The sequence below is a fragment of the Mesoplodon mirus genome (assembly GCF_964341445.2).
Source record: "Mesoplodon mirus genome assembly, chromosome: 6".
In the NCBI taxonomy this organism is placed as follows: domain Eukaryota; kingdom Metazoa; phylum Chordata; class Mammalia; order Artiodactyla; family Ziphiidae; genus Mesoplodon; species Mesoplodon mirus.
In genome coordinates this window covers 22,980,817-22,999,376 of record NC_138982.1, presented here as the reverse complement: position 1 = coordinate 22,999,376, position 18,560 = coordinate 22,980,817, and the positions used below count along the sequence as shown (strand labels likewise).

At 43.5% G+C, this 18,560-nt stretch overlaps 1 protein-coding gene across 9 annotated transcripts in view; it reads right to left on the bottom strand.

The window, feature by feature from the left end:
- Positions 1–8,867: 8,867 nt before the first annotated feature.
- THRB (thyroid hormone receptor beta) overlaps positions 8,868–18,560 on the bottom strand; it is a 389,856-nt gene continuing 380,163 nt past the window's right edge. For all 9 annotated transcript variants that reach the window (XM_082626038.1, XM_082626036.1, XM_082626039.1 and 6 more), the window contains 2 exons: positions 18,017–18,275; positions 8,868–13,881 (listed from right to left, as the gene is read on the bottom strand). In XM_082626038.1, coding sequence (XP_082482164.1) covers positions 13,640–13,881; positions 18,017–18,275 — 501 coding nt within the window. In that variant the 3' untranslated portion in view covers positions 8,868–13,639. The remainder of the gene's footprint in view (positions 13,882–18,016; positions 18,276–18,560) is intronic.

The following is an 18,560-nucleotide window of genomic DNA, read 5'->3' as shown; positions in this document are numbered from 1 at the left end:
AATAAGCGGTGCTGGGAAAACTAGACAGCTACCTGTAAAAGAATGAAATTAGAACACTCCCTAACACCATACAGAAAAATAAACTCCAAATGGATTAAAGACCTAAATGTAAGATGAGACAGTATAAAACTCTTAGAGGAAAACACTCTTTTTTTTTTTTTTTTTTTTTTTTTTTTTTTGCGGTACACGGGCCTCTCACTGCTGTGGCCTATCCCGTTGTGGAGCACAGGCTCCGGACACACAGGCTCAGCGGCCATGTCTCACGGGCCCAGCTGCTCTGCGGCATGTGGGATCTTCCCGGACCAGGGCACGAACCCGTGTTCCCTGCATCAGCAGGCAGACTCTCAACCACTGTGCCACCAGGGAAGCCTGGAAAAACACTCTTTGACATAAACCACAGCAAGTCTTTTTTGACTCCCAGAGTAATGGAAATAAAAACAAAAATAAGCAAACCAGACCTAATGAAACTTAAAAGCTTTTGCACAGCAAAGGAAACCATAAACAAGACAAAAAGATAACCCTCCAAATGGGAGAAAATATTTGCAAAGGAAACAACGGACAAAGGATTAATCTCCAAAATATACACACAGCTCATGGAACTCAATATCAAAAAAAAAAACAAACAGTCCAGTTAAAAAATGGGTGGAAGACCTAAATAGACATTTCACCAAAGAAGACATATAGATTGGCCAAAAGGTATATGAAAAGACTCTCAACATCACTAATTATAAGAGAATGCAAATCAAAGCTACAATGAGCTATCACCTCACACCGGTCAGAATGGCCATCATCAAAAATCTAGAACCAATAAATGCTGGAAAGGGTGTGGTGAAAAGGGAACCCTCCTGCACTGTTGGGGGAATGTAAACTGATACAACCACTATGGAGAACAGTATGGAGGTTCCTTAAAAAACTAAAAACAGAACTACAGTATGACCCAGCAATCCCACTACTGGGCATATACCCTCAGAAAACTATAATTCAAAAGGAGACATGTACCACAATGTTTACTGCAGCACTATTTACAATAGCCAGGGCATGGAAGCAACCTAAATGTCCATTGACAGATGAATGGATAAAGAAGATGTGGCACATATCACATAAATACAATAGAATATTACTCAGCCATAAAAAGGAATGAAATTGAGTTCTTTGTAGTGAGGTGGATGGACCTAGAGTCTGTCATACAGAGTGAAGTAAGTCAGAAAGAGAAAAACAAATACCGTATGCTAACACATATATATGGAATCCTAAAAAAAAAATGGTACTGATGAACCTAGTGGCAGGGCAGGAATAAAGACATAGACATAGAGAATGGACTTGAGGACCCGGGGGGTAGAGGGGGAAGCTGGGGTGAAGTGAGAGTAGCATCGACATATATACACTAACAAATGTAAAATAGCTAGTGGGAAGCAGCAGCATAGCACAGGGAGATCAGCTCGGTGTTTTATGATGACCTAGAGGGGTGGGATAGGGAGGGTGGGAAGAAGCTCAAGAGGGAGGAGATATGGGGACATGTGTATGCATATGGCTGATTCAGTTTCTTGTACAACAGAAACTAACACAGTATTGTGAAGAAATTATACTCCAATAAAGATCTATTAAAAAATCATTGCTATCCTGTCTATAATTTATTTAGAATACTTTAGACAGTGGGTTCAGAGATACTTGGGTTCAAGTTAAGAATAGACTTTCTTTTCTTCTTTTTTTTTTTGGCTGCACCCTGCGGCATGTGGGATCTTCCCCGACCAGGGATCGAACCGCACCCCCTGCAGTGGAAGCGCGGAGTCATGACCACTGGACCGCCAGGGAAGCCCAGAATAGACATTCTTTGAATGTCTGGGGTCACCAGTTTTATATTTATATGCCACAGACACCATACTTTTGGAATTGTGGTGCTGCTTGTTCGCTCCTCCTGCTCCAGTTTCCCCGTCTGTGTGAGATATATCTGTGCATGTTTTCAGGGAGAGTGTGGTCTCATTTCTGGAGCCAAAGAAGCCAGCCCTTGGATGTGAAATGAAGGGATTCCTGGGAAAGATGAGGCTGATTGCAATTGAAATGTTTTTGTGACAAACTAGATGTCACCCATCCTTGTAAACATGCGACTCGTAATTGCTTTTTTGAAGGAAAAAGTTGCACCAGCACATTTTTAGTCTTGCTTGTAATCCACTGTGATTTGGAGTGGTCAGAATCTAATCATGACCGCTTTTGACAGACGTTCAAAATAAGCCATCTTCTGAGCTCCGAATCTCACAAGGCAGCACGCAGAAGAAACAGTGCCAACAGAAGGCCTTCAGTGTAGTCCAGACCTCCTGCCCTGACTGTCCATCGTGCACTCTTCACTCCCCGGAAGGCTTTCCGCAGGGGGCAACCATGGCTTTTGCTAACACTGCTCGGACTGAGTCATGGTGTTCTGAGATGCAGGAGAGGTGTCAACTCCTTGCAAAGTAATTTTTCAAAGTTCTGCTCTTCTCTAATCTATAAATTGCTGGAGAAACCTCTCAAGCTGTCTTCTGGCTATGGTTTTTGGCCACATTATTACTCAAGCCAAGCTGATTAAGACTAATTTTGGTCAAGATAAATTCGTGCCTGGGCAAACAACCAATGTGCAGAGTCTCAACCAGATGCAGTTAAATCAAGATTTATGTTTTGACGGAGATGCTTAATAATCACTGTTGTATTCAACATAATTATGATGAACCCCTGGCAACGTAATGTTCCCAGTGTGTCAGGCGATCCTAGAATTTATTTGCTGTATTTTTTTCTCTCTTTAGCGTTGCTCTTTGATTCTGGCACATTATTCTCTCTGGTGATCGTTTCAAATCAGCCTGACTGATTCGTGGCTGCACAGAGAAGGTTTTCTCCGGAGCTAGTAGGATGATGGTTGAAAAAAAACATGGAGAGACAGATGGTAGACTTTATTTTACTGGCTCATCTGCTTTTGCAGGGGATGATTATACATTCAAAGTAAGTGGCACCAGAAGTCCCATCTAACTGAGGTTCATCCCACGTGTTTCCTTGCGGAGAACCTAAAATATAGTTTTAAGGACAGCTTAGAAACTGAGCAGGTGTGAAGAGCAGGTCCTCTAGGACGCGGTCATGATGTGGCCTGGGGCTGGAGCAGAGGTCTGAGAGGTCACTGGCTTTGACCCTTCTAGTCTTCGCACTGCCTCATTATCAGATGAGAGTGTAGTTTGGCCTGAACCCCCTGAGTGATGGGGTCCTCTCCATTTCTACTTTAGACAGTTCAACTGTGACATCTCTCTTTCTTCTTCTGGGCCAGTATTAACTGCTGAGTAATGTCCATTCATTCATTCTGGCTGCACTCTTTGGAAGCAACGCGGCACAAGGTGATTTCCTGCTCTACCTGGCAGGTGTCTTGCATGCGAGCTAGAATGCTGTCTCAAGTCTTCCGCAGGCTAACTGTTCTCCGTTTGGATCATTTCCCCGTTTGAAATGGTTTGGTTCCCGGTTCATAAGCCCTCCGAATTAGAGGAACTCAAAAGAAACAGGAATATTTTAGTTTAAATTTGCTTAACCTGCTTACGTGGCACAAACAAATAGAATATCAGTTCCAGACTCATAAAAATGAAAGAGCTGTGTTAATTTTGGTTTAAAAGGATAGAGCAGAAGCAGTGGCCACAAGAGACCATCTCTCAGGTTTCCCATTCCTGTCCCAGGAGGCTTATCCTTTGGTCCAGGCCTGTCTCTCTGTAGACTGTTGCTTCATGTTAAGGAGAATTAGTGGCTCTACCCTGGCCCTTTAAATAAAGTTGACCCTGCCATTCATCACTCCAGACTTGGCTTGTGAATGCAAGCGTTTCTAGATCAGAGGTTTCCGGAAATTTGATGCAGATTTAGGGAATCCTTAGAGACAGATTTGCTTTGGGGATTTGGGATGGCTGAATGGACAGAGCTGTTTAACCAGAGCCTTGTCTCTTTCTCACGTTTTGGAGTTTCACATTAGAGTTCGCTGGAAAATAGGCTTGGCAGCTGGAAGCCATTTATTAAGCAGGACCTTTACCCCTTTCTCTCTTTTCTTCCCCTAGTCACCTCCAGGCTAGCGCTGTTTTCATCTCCTGGGTTCTGAAGCCGTGGGTTGTGTGCCTCACCAGGATTCATCATTTAATGCCCATCAGCACCTAGGCAATACTGTAAGAGGGGTGACTCATGGAACAGAGAGGGAAGAGATAAGTAAAGCCTGACAGTTTCAGGGAGGGGGACCTCAGGTGCAGGACTTGAGATTAGCATCCCCCTCATTTCATGATGGTTAGAATCACCAGCCTGTTGCGACCCTTCTCCTGCTTTATTTATTTTTCTCTCCTCATGTCTTCCACTTAGGCACCCAGCCTAATGTGCTTGATATATGTCCTTGGTTACATATGATTCCCCGTAAAAATATGGAGTTCCTTTGCATGTGTTTGTAGTTTACGTCAGTGGTATGGTGCTGTCTTGTTTCATACGGGTTTCTGTATGCAGGTCTGGTTCAACGTTGCTGATGCTATGGTGATTTCCATGATAGGAAGCCCTCCACCCAGTATTCTTCTCTGCTTCCCTAGCCTGAACTCCCTGGTACTGCAAAGTCTGGGATGCTCGGATGACAATGCCTGTAGATCCGTGTGAGAGTCTGGGGTGTGTTGCCAGGAGTGGAATTATGTGTAGAGTCACTGGCCACAGGAAAAATGGACACTTTCCGCAGGAGATGAGGTCCTCATCTCCTCATATTCTTATTAACACTTGGCGTTTTCTGTGGGTAAAGTGGTGTCGATTTTCCTATTTCCGATTACTAGTGAGGTAGGGGATCTCTTTGTATACTTGTTAGCCAGTTGGGCTTCTACTTCTGTGACTATTCTGTTTCTCCATTGCATTTCATGTCTTTTTCTTATTGATTTGGAAAACCTACCTGTATATTCCTGATACTAATCCCATAACATTTCAGACGTTGCCAATATATATATATATATATTTGTTAAATTAATTAATTAATTAATTGATTTTCGGCTGCATGGTCTTCGTCGCTGCATGCGGGTTTTCTCAAGTTGCGGCGAGCGGGGGCTACTCTTCACTGCAGTGCGCGGGCTGCTCATTGTGGTGGCTCGTCTTTGTTGTGGAACACCGGCTCTAGACGCGCAGGCTCAGTAGCTGTGGCGCACGGGCTTAGTTGCTCCGCGGCATGTGGGATCTTCCTAGACCAGGGCTCTAACCCGTGTCCCCTGCATTGGCAGGCAGATTCTTAACCACTGCGCCACCAGGGAAGCCCCAGATGTTACCAGTATTGTAAAAATTTTCTCCCTAACGTATCTGAGTTAGGTTGCTAATATTTGGTTTAAGACTTTTGCTGTCTTCCTTTAATTGCAAATATGAGTGAAAGTTGGATAAAAGAGGCTTTTATTGCTTTCCTGTGGAAAGTTCCACAAGGACCTTCAATTTAGTTACTTATCCTCATGTCTATGTGCAGCCTTAAATAAATCTATCTTCCAGATGTCAGCTAGAGCCCTGTCTTCGGAGCTAGGTGAAATTGCATTGAAAAACTGTTCTTTCAATTTTTTTGAAACTAGATAAAGTGAGAGAGTGGCATGGACATATATACACTACCAAACGTAAAATAGATAGCTAGTGGGAAGCAGCCGCATAGCACAGGGAGATCAGCTCAGTGGTTTGTGACCACCTAGAGGGGTGGGATAGGGAGGGTGGGAGGGAGGGAGACGCAAGAGGGAAGAGATATGGGAACATATGTATGTGTCATATGTATATGATTCACTTTGTTGTAAAGCAGAAGATAACACACCATTGTAAAGCAATTATACTCCAATAAAGATGGTAATAAATAAATAAATAAATAGTGCTCCTTGGGCCTGGGGGGGAAAAAAAGGAACCCCCATGAATTCTGGGATAATGTATTATCAAGATCCCCTTTGATCTGGGGTTCTGTTGTTTCATATCAAGATGGTAACGGAATGTCCCTTTTCATTTATTTCTAAAAGAAATTCACCCGCACCATGCATTTGACATTTTTAAGTTGATTATCTAAAGCTGAGGGAGTTGTCTCATGATGTCCTATCTTGAATCTTAAGTGTTTCTCCGTGTCCTCTCTGTAGCCCCTCAACCTCCATTGCTGTAAATTCTCCTTTCCTTATGCAGAGCACTTTGGCTCTCCCCAAACTTAACTGGTCACTCGGACCCCCAAATGCTTAGCCAAACAAAATGTCCTCCCGTTAGACTGACACCTCTAGAAGTCAGCTGGGTTATAAACAGGTCCTGCCAAGAGAAATTACTCTTCAGTGTTGCAACGCCAATGAGTGATTTTGCAATAGACAACACCTAATGAGAGACCAGGTGGCTGTTCTTCAGGATGTGCGTGTTTTTTGCATTAGGGTAGGGGAGCTTCTTTGGAAGGGGAATGGTAAACATTTCCAGAGCAGAGTTGCCTTTGCTCTTTCTTCAGGAGCTAAGTCTATGCTGGTCTTAACAGTGCAGGTTGTAAAAAGAATACGGATCTTGGGACCCTATGTGCTCTGACGCTTGTCCACTGTGTGATGTTGGGTGAGTTGCTTATTCACACTGAGCCTCCATTTCCTCATTGTCAAATAAGGATACTAACACCTACTTTGTGCCTTTACTTGGAGGATTAAAGGTATAATACAGAGGGTCTAGTATGATTCCTGACTTTGAGTAGGTGTTCATTACCTGGTGGGCTGTTATTATACACTCCATTGTGGCAGTGGAGAATTCCGGAAGGCAGCACCAACACCCAGCCCATCCTCTGGGAAGGCTGCTGGGATTCTGGAGTGGAGAGTAAATGATGAGTGCTATTTGTACCAAAGTACTGGAGAAAAAGAAGGTGAACTTCCTGAAACGTGCAATTGGATTCTCACAAAGCAGCTCACGTACCGATGAATGATCCTTGGTTTTGGGTTCTTCACCTTTTGAAATAATTTATTGTTACAAAGCCCCTACTTGGCTTTGATTCCAGGTAATGGAGAGAAATCCTCAAAGCTCTCTTCGAGGCTAAAGATGCCCATACAGGAAATTATAAAGTCCTTAGAAATCAAATAAACCTGCATATCTACAACACAAAAAACTGCAGCATATGTGTGGGATTCAGGGTAAAACTGAGGGGTGTTCTTCATGTCTCTATATCTGTTGGGATTTGTGGGCACAAGAATTTTCAGACTTGCTAACTTGAAGATGGTTTACTCTACATGCATCTGCCCTCCCTCATTTCAATTAGTGCAAACAAGTCAAAAGAAAGTAAAGATGATGGTTTCAGTCTATCCTAAAAAAGAAGAGTTTTCATGCCACATCATCTGACTTCACTTTTCATATGTATTGATTCCAAACATGTGTGCACCAAAGTGAGATTTTGTACGGAAAAAATAAAAAAATTCTCTTGGCTTCTACAAAATATTCAGCTAGATATTTATATGGAAAAAAAATTTTGGCCTTGTAAGAACAACTAATATCATATAATTAAATCAATGGTCTATTGAGTTCTTTCAGCTACTCTTAGGAAATGTAGCCAAGTGGACAATTTACATGATCAGTTTATATTAAATTAAAAGCCTGTATGCATCCAAATTCATGGTACAGTGACATATAGGTTTGGCTGTTTGTGGAGCTTCACGATTCTCTTTGGAATTGGTGCCGCTTCTCCAGACAGCCATAGAACTTGTTGGCTGGAGGAGCCCCGTATCAGATCATTGCAGATCCTCTAACCCCGGTTGTCTGCCCAGGGCCTGGGCCATTTGTTTCACCCCACTTGCCACCTGGTCTGTCACCCAGTCTAGATGGACTGTGCCCAGCTGTGGGAGTGGAGAGAACTTTCTCCACTTGGGGGATTGCTTTTGCTCCCGAAGCAAGAGACACCCCCAGAGCTGCTCTGTGGCCAGGCGTGTACAACCTGGCAGAGGGGCGTCCATCCCATTTTGATAGTGGGAGGAGACAGCTGGTAGATGAATTATTTCCCCAGTCCCACGGGAACCATCCGGAGATGCAGTGGTTCATCTGTCCCCTTAGAAGATGGTTTTGCATGACCTGGCCAAATCGTGCTGAGCTTCCTCTCTGTTCAGGAGACTTGTTGCTGAATCAAAAATGGATGTACTTTCAGACTGAACCACTGCTGTGGGCATTTGTTCTTTTGCTTGCTTGCTGTTCCTCCCACTTCTTATAGTAGTAAGACTTAGAATATTCTTTGAGGAACCATTCCTGACTCAACCCTTGGTCCAGTTTAGATGGGGCTCGTTATCCCTCTTTCCTCCACTCAGTTCCAGGATTTCAGAGGATTAAGCTAATTAGCATATCTGTCCTCCCTGGCACCGTGACTGGCTCGGGAATGGGCACATGACTCAATTTGGGCCAATGAGGAGTAGGCTCAGGATTTTCATTGTAACTGTTGGGGAAGAGAAACTCTCTTTCCACTGGTTTGGAGCTAGAAGGCTAATCTTGGAGCTACCGGGGGCCACCATAGGAGGAAAGGCTATGTGAGCATGAAGTCCACCTGAAGGAAATTTGTACAAAGGGAAATCTGCACAGAGGGATGGAAAGAGGCACATCCTGACGTACTAAGTGCCCAGATCCAGCCACGCCTGAAGCCATCTCACTCTTGAACTTTCCAGATATTATGGACAATATATTCCCATTAGGCACTTTTTTTTTTGCCACTCAGTCACAGCAAGAGTCCTAACTCACATGTGTTCAGAGAATTGGGGATTGAGACATATATTGATAGCTGATGGTAGTGTAATTCCATTAATAATATTCTAGAACATTTTGAGATAAAATGATGAATGTAGTCCTTTAGCTGCAAAAACTTCACTCTTCCCTCCTCACCCCATTTCTATGGACCCTTGCAAAGAGGATATCTCCCATTAGCCTTTTACTTCCCTCCATCCCCCGATGCCCTCCTCCCAAGAAAATTTGCTAATTCTAGTGGATGTTTATGAAACAAATGCCCTTACATCCCTGTTTTCCTTCCTTTGGAAGCAGCGAGATGAGAAGAGTAGGCAACCCCATGCTTATGTAGAAAATAATAATATTTAAAGAAAGAGACAGGAAATTATATCCGTTATAAGCTTTTTCTTTTTTTTTTCTTTTTTAGAATTGTAGCTTATGAGTTTATCTACGCCCGCTATAGTCATAATTACAATTTAATATCTGCATACAAAAGCTATGTAAAAATCCACTTTTCCCAAATATACAAATTTTCGTTTTGGATAGTTTAAAACATTTTGATCACAGATTTCAATAGACTTTTAGGCTGAAAAAAATATTACCGATCTAGCAATATCACTTAACACCGTTTGCAAAACAAATCTTCCAATGACTGTAAATCTTTTCCTATTCTGTTGAATTTTTCTGATTCTCAGGACATGAAAACATGATGGGGGAAAAAAGGTGTTTTCTCTGAAGAAAGGCTTCATAACTAATTTGGCTCTATAATCAAATGAAAAATGCCAATTAGGAAGAACCAAAAGAAAGGAGCGGCATAATGTCAACTCATGCATGCCCTGATATCTTCTCTGTCAGCAATACACATGTAATCAAAGTGTCTTCCTTTGTCTTGCATTGTGCTCCGTAACGTACATGGGTATTATCTGCATCCTGAGGAGGACAGACTTAAATCTGATTGTCTTGTGCATAAGGTGGGTCAGCTTTAACTGTGCAACAGAAAGCCACAAACAGCATTTTATCTGCACAATATTGCTCTTGAAGGCGGCATTAATGAATGTAGAAACACACTAGAAATGCACACTTTTTGCATTTGCAAACATTTGTACAGCACAGTAAAACGTCTGTGATAAGGCCAAACCTTTTTTTTTACCTTAGTCTGTTTGTGTGTGTGTGTGTGTGTGTTTAAAGTTTTTATTTTTCTTTTAAAGATTAAAGTAAAATGTTTCAATTGTAAAAAATACACACCGGGCAAATCCTTACCTGGATAATAAATATCTACATCACAGTACAATAAAATTTCTTCTCTATAAAATTTAAATATGGATTATAGTCTGTCCCTATCAAAAGAAACACTATGCTAATATTTCCATATTATTAAAATAACAGGAAAAATTACGAGCTTATTTTAGAACCTTGATGCCGTAGCCATTGGAAAGGACAACGAGATTCAAATGTCTGTAAGCGTTCTCCTTTGGAAGAGGAACTGTGGCCTGGTTATTCACTTCAATTCAGTTTACGAAAAAGGTTTAGCCTTACAAATGATGGCTACATTTCAAAAACCATAAGACCAGTTTCATATTTTATGACTCATGCAGCAAAAGGTCAACATGACACGAATGGGTTAGAGGTCCATAGAATAAAAATGTATCACGGACAGTGACATGCTTTGAGGGCATCCGCAGTTCGTGGAGGCTGGGGCTGAGGAGGAACCAAGCCTGCACCCCTGTTCACTCAGAGGCGACGCGGGGGTGGAGCCGGGCTGGGCGGTCCGATGACCGCGCTGTGGGTGGAAGAGGCGTCTCTCGGGGCACAGGTGAGAGGCATCACAGGGCTGAGGCAGCAACGCGGCAAGGGTGCCATTGAGGACCGAGGCTCACGTGACTGGAAGAAGCTCGGAGGCGGCACGTGGTGTGTTGAGCAGAATCGTAAAGAAGAAAAGATCTTAACTTCTGTCACTATTTCTAGAAACGCTTCACGTCTAATTGAAGAGCAAAGTACACTTGAGGGTCACACACACACACACACACACACACACACACACATCGGACACCCCAAATTTAAGTGATTTATAAATAGGAATCCCAGTTGTACGGTGTGTTCTCCTCTACTGGGATGTCTCCCCACTGGGAAGGGTTTCAGTCAGTCCACATTTGATTTGAAAGTCTGGACAACATAAGAAAAAATGTTTTAAATAATCCAGAGCAGATCTCTCCTAATCGAGTTTTATAGGATGGAGTCTTGAGGTGCACTAAGTACCTCAGTCAGTTACAGAAGGAATGAGTCACCTTGACCACTGGGGTTGTGCTTTCAGTCCTTATGGCCTTTCCTTTCAACCTGAAGTACCTGAAGGCTTGTCCTACTCAGCATAAAGTAGTCAGCCTTCGACAAGAGTTTTAGATCAGGGGTTTGCCTGTTTAAGGCAGTCATGTAGGGAGCCAAGGGTCAAACATACTTACTTGGGGCTGGTTGGGTCGCTGTCGATCTACCAAACTGCTGGGCCAATGGCCAATCATGTTAATCCCTAAAGTATTCCAGTGCAGCATTAGATCAGGCTCTGTAGCTACACTGAATCTGGGGGTGTCTGATGCACTGGGGAATCTCTGTCAAACAAACTGAGGGGACTTTCCTGGGGAACTTTGCTGACCGAGGAGAACCTCCAGGATCCCCCTGCTTTCTTTTCTCTCCTTCCCTTCGGAGGGAAAACTTGCCCCACCCCAAAAAGCTTCTCAGACTTGCCCCGGAGCAGAGAAGGTGATGAAGCGCTTATGTTTCAAAGAGTAGTTCTCCAAGGAGGGTCAACAGAGGGAGCTGAGATGTTAACATGAGGGCTTGAGGAGACTGGCTAGAGGCTGCCTAAGAAAACATAACCCAAACACTGTAGATAAGTCAAAGCCAGTAGTCTGCCCGTGAGCTTCACGTTCATAATTTCAACCTCTCCACCTATTTCCTTTCTCTGGTTAGCAAGTTCCATAGTGCTGTTCTTGTTTTCCTTCCTCCCCAGAAGCCAGTATAATTGCTTTAGCACTTTAAACAAATCATTTTCCTCCCAGATTATTTCTGGTCACACTTGGGATTTTTAATGCTGTTCTTCTTCCTTTCCCAAAGCCATCATGCCTTTCTCTAAATAACTGATGAGAAGTATGTCAAATTCCTATTTTGAATCAACACCAAATATACTTTCCTTAACTGTTAAGAGGGCCACAATTTCTGTCTAATAAAGTTAGAAATTTGAATGTGAAAGAAACCATCAAAAGAACCTGATCCCTCTTCTCCCGTCCCCCAAGCTAGTACAATATTAAGGATGGGAGGATTTTAGAGTTCATGACCTATTCATCAGGTGAGAAAACCAAGACTCAAGGTCACAAATCTACCACTTGACAGCACACACTAGAACTCAGGCACCCTGACTTCTGGGCCAGTTAAAAAAGAATTAATCCACATGGTTTTTAGGCAAGTTTCACTGATATGGCTTATTTTCCCAAATACTTCCAGGATAAGGCAGTACAAGGCAGGCAGAGGAATAGTTTATGTCTACCATGCCAGTGAAGAATGAGATACATTCAATTGCATGGGTATATCCTTTGCCCATCTTCTGACGTTGAAGCGACCAGGGGCACCATTTGCCATCTGGGCACACCCTACTCCAGCGTTTGTCACTGGGGAGGCTGGTTGGGCAGGGAGGGTGAGTGAGGGTTCGTGTGCATGGTGTACAGGTGTTTCCTGCTGAGTGTCTTTCAGGGCAAGGCTGTCAGAGGGACAGAGGGTCAGTGGCCGCACCAGGCTTTGTTTGGTGAGAGCCAAGCCTCAGAGTCAGAGGGAAAAGGGGCCTAGGACACACTTGTGAGTAAAGCAAAGAGCTTGAGGATCTAAAACCAGAAGGAAGCAACCTCAGAGCATCGGGACGAGAGGAGGCTCTAAGAGCGCTGCATTTCCTCCAACTTAGAACGTAACTGCACTAATCTCTCCCCGGCATCCCTCCAGAACAAGACTTAGATATCAGCTTGTTATCGCTCCTTGGTTAGAAGGGTTGATCCATAGGGAGATGTGTTGTCAGCTCAGCAGAGATGCAATCAGGCTGAATAACTTCAGGAGTTTGGGAGGTGAGGGGTCAGATGTCCATGAACAGCGACAACACTGTAAAATAGGTTTGATTTTTGTGGGAATTTTCTCTGAGCCTAAACTGTAAGAAGCCTTCTTACTATGAGGTAACACTAGGTGAATTTTTGGAAACTGTTGAGTCACTGACATTCGTGAAGACTTCGAATTTCTTTGGGCTTACTGAAAGAAATTATTTTCCTAGTTGGCCTCAATCAGTCAAACACCTGCACATCTTTGAGTCATGCCCTTGTATAACTTGAATTAAATCATAGGATTGTAACAATTGTAGTGAAAGGACAGCTAATTGTTGGGAAACAGATATTCCTATACATTCCAGGTTAGGCTGCTAAGAGAGAATAAAGAGTGCTGAAAACAGCATGCTCTTGAATAGATAAAAATTTGTTCAGACCTTTCCCTAGTAAGCTGAAAGCCACATCTAACCAAAGGTGGTCTGCAATGTGCTAATCTGAGTGCTGCAAAAATCAGGATCGGTTCAAGATGACGATATTGTCTTGGTTTTAAGTCTTCTTTAGTCTTCTGCCGCACCATTCTGCTTGCTCCAGTCTCTGACTGGGACAGATGGGAGCTGGTGATGGCTTGGTGCTGGTGAATTAATGATTGTCCCCTGCCACCTCCACAACTGTAAAACCTCCAAAGCATTCACATCAAAGGACTGGAGAACAAAATGCAGTAGTTACAAGTACCCGCATTCAAGGGGCAATTTCATCCATGTCTAGGCCAAGGACTACCTCCCCTTTCCCCCAAACAATCCCTCCCAACACAAGGAAATAAAGGAACAAACAAAAAAGAGCTAGGCAATGGAATGAAATGACACCCAGCAGTGCTGTTGGAATTATGAGAATGAGTCAGTCTAATCCTCAAACACTTCCAAGAACAATGGGGGAAAGAGTTCCGTGGGGCATTCCACCTTCATGTGCAGGAAGCGGCTGGCATGGCAGGCTCCAATCATCCGCAGATCTGTCACCTTCATCAGGAGTTTTGGCCAAAAGTGAGTCACGTGGTGTTTTCGGTAATTGATATAGTGTTCAAAGGCCAGCAGGAAACTATCTTGGTATTTTTCTATTCTCTCAACACAGGCAAGCCCTGGGCGGTCTGAGGGGAAGAAAGAAGATGGAGGTTAATTTGGAGGCAGAAATGAGAAGGCTTGCCTGGTCCAGTTCAAGCCCTTTAGTGTGAAGTGGGCTGATCTAGGGACTTTCAACTCCTAGGAATGGGCATGGAGGCTATAGGAACTGTGGGGCATCAGGGACCAAGATACCAGGGAGTGGCGTAACTTACATGAAGCGAGTCAATGCTTTGTTCAGATAAGTGTCTCTAGTTTAGACAAATCACCTCCTTGGGTGTGAAGGGCGATGCCTCCCTCCTAGGCTACAGAAAGAGAAGCCTTGCCTAGAGAGCTGAAATACTCTGCATAATGAGGGAAGGGTTTTGACAAGCATGGACATGCAGAGAAGAGAGAGGTGTGAAAAGAGATTGTGAAGATCTCAGGAGGCCTGGATGCCAGAGGAGGAATGTCCAATGGGAAGAAACGCTGGTGAAGACAAAACAGCACAATATCAAATTTTAGTTGTTTACCTTCCCGTCCCTTATACCTTTGGTTGCTACCATAGCAGCCCTGGGTTGGTAGTGTCTTGGGAAATTAAAATGAAAAGAAAAGGGGACGTGAGCGACGCTAGGGTCACCCTGTGCAGAGAAGAGTCACAGTGGGAAGCTGGAGCTAGAGGAGACCATGACCATGTACAGCCCAGGAAACTTTCCTAAGTCTTGGGAGGACCACTGGTGTAGGAGAGGAATCAAGGCAGTTTCAAAAAAATGATAAAAGCATGTAAAAAGAAGGCTGGATGACAGGGGAATATCTAGGCTGCAAACAATTGGGTTTCAAAAGTGGGTACAGAGGGACTGTACCTCAACATAATAAAGGCCATATATGACAAGCCCACAGCTAACATCATACTAAATGATGAAAAGCTGAAAACTTTTCTTCTAAGATAGAGGACAAGACAAGGATGCCCACTCTTGCCACTTTTATTCAGCATAGCATTACAAATCCTATCCACAGCAATTAGGCAAGAAAAAGAAATAAAAGGCAACCAAATTGGAAAGAAAAAAGTAAAATTGTCACTATTTGCAGATAACATTCCCAGCTGCATCAAAAAGAATAAAATACCTAGGAATAAATTCAACCAAGGAGGTGAAAGGCCTATACACTGAAAACTATAAGACACTGATGAAGGAAATTGAAGAAGACACAAAAAGTGGAATATTATCCCATGCTCATGGATTGGAAATGTCTATGCTACTCAAAGCAATCTGCAGATTCAATGCAATCCCTATCAAAATTCAATGGCATTTTTCACAGAAATAGATTAAACAATGCTAAAATTTGTACGGAGCCATAAAAGACCCCGAATAGCCAAAGCAATCTTGAGAAAGGAAAATGGAGCTGGAGGCGTCACACTCTCTGATTTACAATAATATTACAAAGTTATAGTAATTAAAACAGTATGGTACTAGCATAAAAACAGACACATAGATCAAAGGAACAGAATAGAAGGCCTAGAAGTAAACCCATGCATATGTGGTCAATTAGTTCACAACAGAGGAGCCAAGAATATACAACAGGGAAAGGACAGTCTCTTCAATAAATGGTGTTGGGAAAACTGGATAGCCACATGCAAAAGTATGAGACTGGACCCCTGTCTCATATCATATACAAAAATTAGCTCAAAATGGATTAAAGACTTGAATATAAGACCTGAAACCATAAAACTCCTAGAAAAACATAGGTGGTAAGCTACCTGGCCTAGGTCTTGGTAACGATTTTTTGGATTTGACTCCAAAAGCAAAAATAAGCAAAGGGAACTATGTAAAACTAAAAATCTTCTGCACAGCAGAGGAAACCATCAACAAAATGAAAAGGCAACTTACTGAATGGGAGAAGATATTTGCAAATCATATATCTGATAAGGGGTTAATATCCAAAATATATAAAGAACTCATACAACTCAATAGCAAAAAGCCAACCAATCCACTTGAAACATGGGCAGAGGATCTGAATAGACATTTTTCCAAAGAAGACATACCAATGGCCTACAGGGACATGAAAAGATGCCCAGCATCACAAATCATCAAGGAAATGCAAATCAAAACCACAATTAGATATTACCTCATACCTGTCAGAATGGCTATTATCAAAAAGAAAAGAAATAACAAGGGAACGCTTATGCACTATTTTGGGGAATGTAAGTTGGTACAACCACTGTGGAAAACAGTATGGAGGTTCCTCAAAAAATTAAAATAGAGCTACCATATGACCCAACAATCCCACTTCTGGGTATTTATCTGAAGAAAACAAAATCACTAAGTCAAAGACATATCTGCACCCCCCATGTTCTCTGAAGCATTATTACAATAGCTAAAGTGTGGAAACAACCTAAGTGTCCATTGATGGATGAATGGATAAAGAAGACGTGATTTACACACACACACACACACCCCACCCTGGAATACTATTTAGTCATAAAGAATGGAATCTTGCTATTTGCAACAATATGGATGGATCTTAAGGGTAATATGCTAAGTGAAATAAGTCAGAGAAAGACAAATACCATATGGTCACAGTTATTTGTGGAATCTAAAAAACAAACAAAACCCCAGCAAGCTCATAGACACAGCAGATTGGTGGTTGCCAGAGGATGGGGGTGGGTGGGTGAGATGGGTGAAGGGGGTTAAAAGGTACAAACTTCCAGTTATAAAATAGTAAGTCATAGGGATGTAATGTACAGGTGACCATAGCTAATAATACTGTAATTGCATATTTGAAAGTTGCTAAGAGTGTAAAAGTCCTCATCACAAGAAAAAAATGTGCAACTATATATGGGGATGGATGTTAGCTAGACTTATTGTGGCGATCTTTTTGAAATATATACAAATATCCAATCATTATCTTGTACACCTGAAACTAAGGCAATGTTTTATGTCAATTATACCTCAAGAAAAATAAAAAAAAAAAAGAAATGTATAAACCTGAATGAATTCCTCATACAGCTCCAGGGAGCCTTACCATCCCCCTGCCCAGTTCTCCTCAGGTTGTGGCTCTGATCAAATACATTCATGCTTCACGTGTCTAGTTATTGAAATAGCTGTATTAGTACAGCTCTAAGTAGGGTTCTGCTTAATCTGAAAGGAAGAATCAGGGCTATTGTCTCAATGCACCCTTCTGAGTTTAAACAAAATATGCTGGCTTTTGGAATCTGCTATCCAGCTCAAATTGCAATTTGTGCATTTTAATTTCGTGTTTTCCTTCATATTTAATGCTGCTGCTCTGAGGCTCTGCTGAATCTCCCTTCTGTTCCCCCTCTCCTCTCTCTCTTTGCATGTGCCAGATAAATTCTCCACACGATCCTGTAACTTTTGATCCAAACAGAAAATCGACATGATGTTGCTCTGCACTTACTTTGTTCAATTTCTTTATTTTAAAGGACACTGAAGGCCAGAGACCCTAGCAGCTCACTCGAGGTCACAGGGAGGCCTTACATGAGTTACACATTTTATTTCTTTAAGGATAATTCTGCTGATGGGCCGAGGGCCCTGGCTTCTCACTGGCTGTCGACTGGAGACTGCCCTCGGCTTCCAGGGGCCACAAGCAGCTCCCTGTCACCTGAGCAAGGAGAGTTGTCAGAGCACATCTGCTCCCAAGAGGGACTCGCGTATAATATAATGTAACGCAGTCACATGGGTGACACTGAATTCCCCAGATTCTAAGTGGAGCAAGTCATGAGTTCTCACACACTCAACAGGAGGGGGTGAACAACAGAAGAGGAGGAAAAGGGAAGGCCGTGCTAGAGCCTGCCCACCACACGGGATAAGGGTACGAGTGACACCAGCACCCTGTGCGAAGTCCAGTACACACAAAACCAGAAGGGGGCAGGGTTGGCCAACTGCCCCAGGCAGGCCGGGCAGTGTCTATTGAAGGTGGACCATTTCATCGAGCCTTTAGCATGGCTCCTCTTTTCCCTCCCCACTACATGGGGAGACTGCAGAAAGCATCAGGAGCCCCACACCCCCCTTCAGGTCCCAGGCCGTCAGCCAACCCCTGCTCGCTCGCTCGCTGGAGGGGAGCGAGACGTGATTCTGAAGCTACCGGGGGACCGGAAACTCATCAAGTGATCTGAATGCACACCAGACAAGCGCGAGCTCTCTGGATGCCCAGTCTGGGCACACTCACCTGAAGACATCAGCAGGACGGCCTGAAGGAGCGCGACTTCAGTGTCATCCAGGTTGAAAGAAGACAGCGACATGCCCAGGTCGAAGATGGCGTCTGACACCACCCCGAGACCCCCGTTTTTCAGCTGGCCCCGAGTCACCGCCATCTCCCCGTTCAAGGTTAAAGTCTCACTTTCTGGATCGTAGCGCACAGCAGCGCGAAGGGACATGATCTCCATGCAGCAGCCTTTGAGGAGGATTATCTGGTCTTCGCATGGCAGCTGAAAAGAACCAGGGCACGTCAGCAAGGAACAGTTGCCAGTTAGGAAGCGTGCGTGGGACCCTCAGGGCCACGGGGACAGTCCCCCCCGCAAGCAGCACCCGTCCTGCCCTCTGTGAGCCCGTAGCCTTCCCTTCCTGCTCGGCTGCAGACATCCACAACCATTTTTCATACTCCAGACTGCTCGTAATCTTCACCAACTTTAATCTTGGTCGTTTGCATTATATTCCAGTCACATGTGAAACTGTGCTGGTCACGGGGGTGTCTATTACACCACCAACTGAGA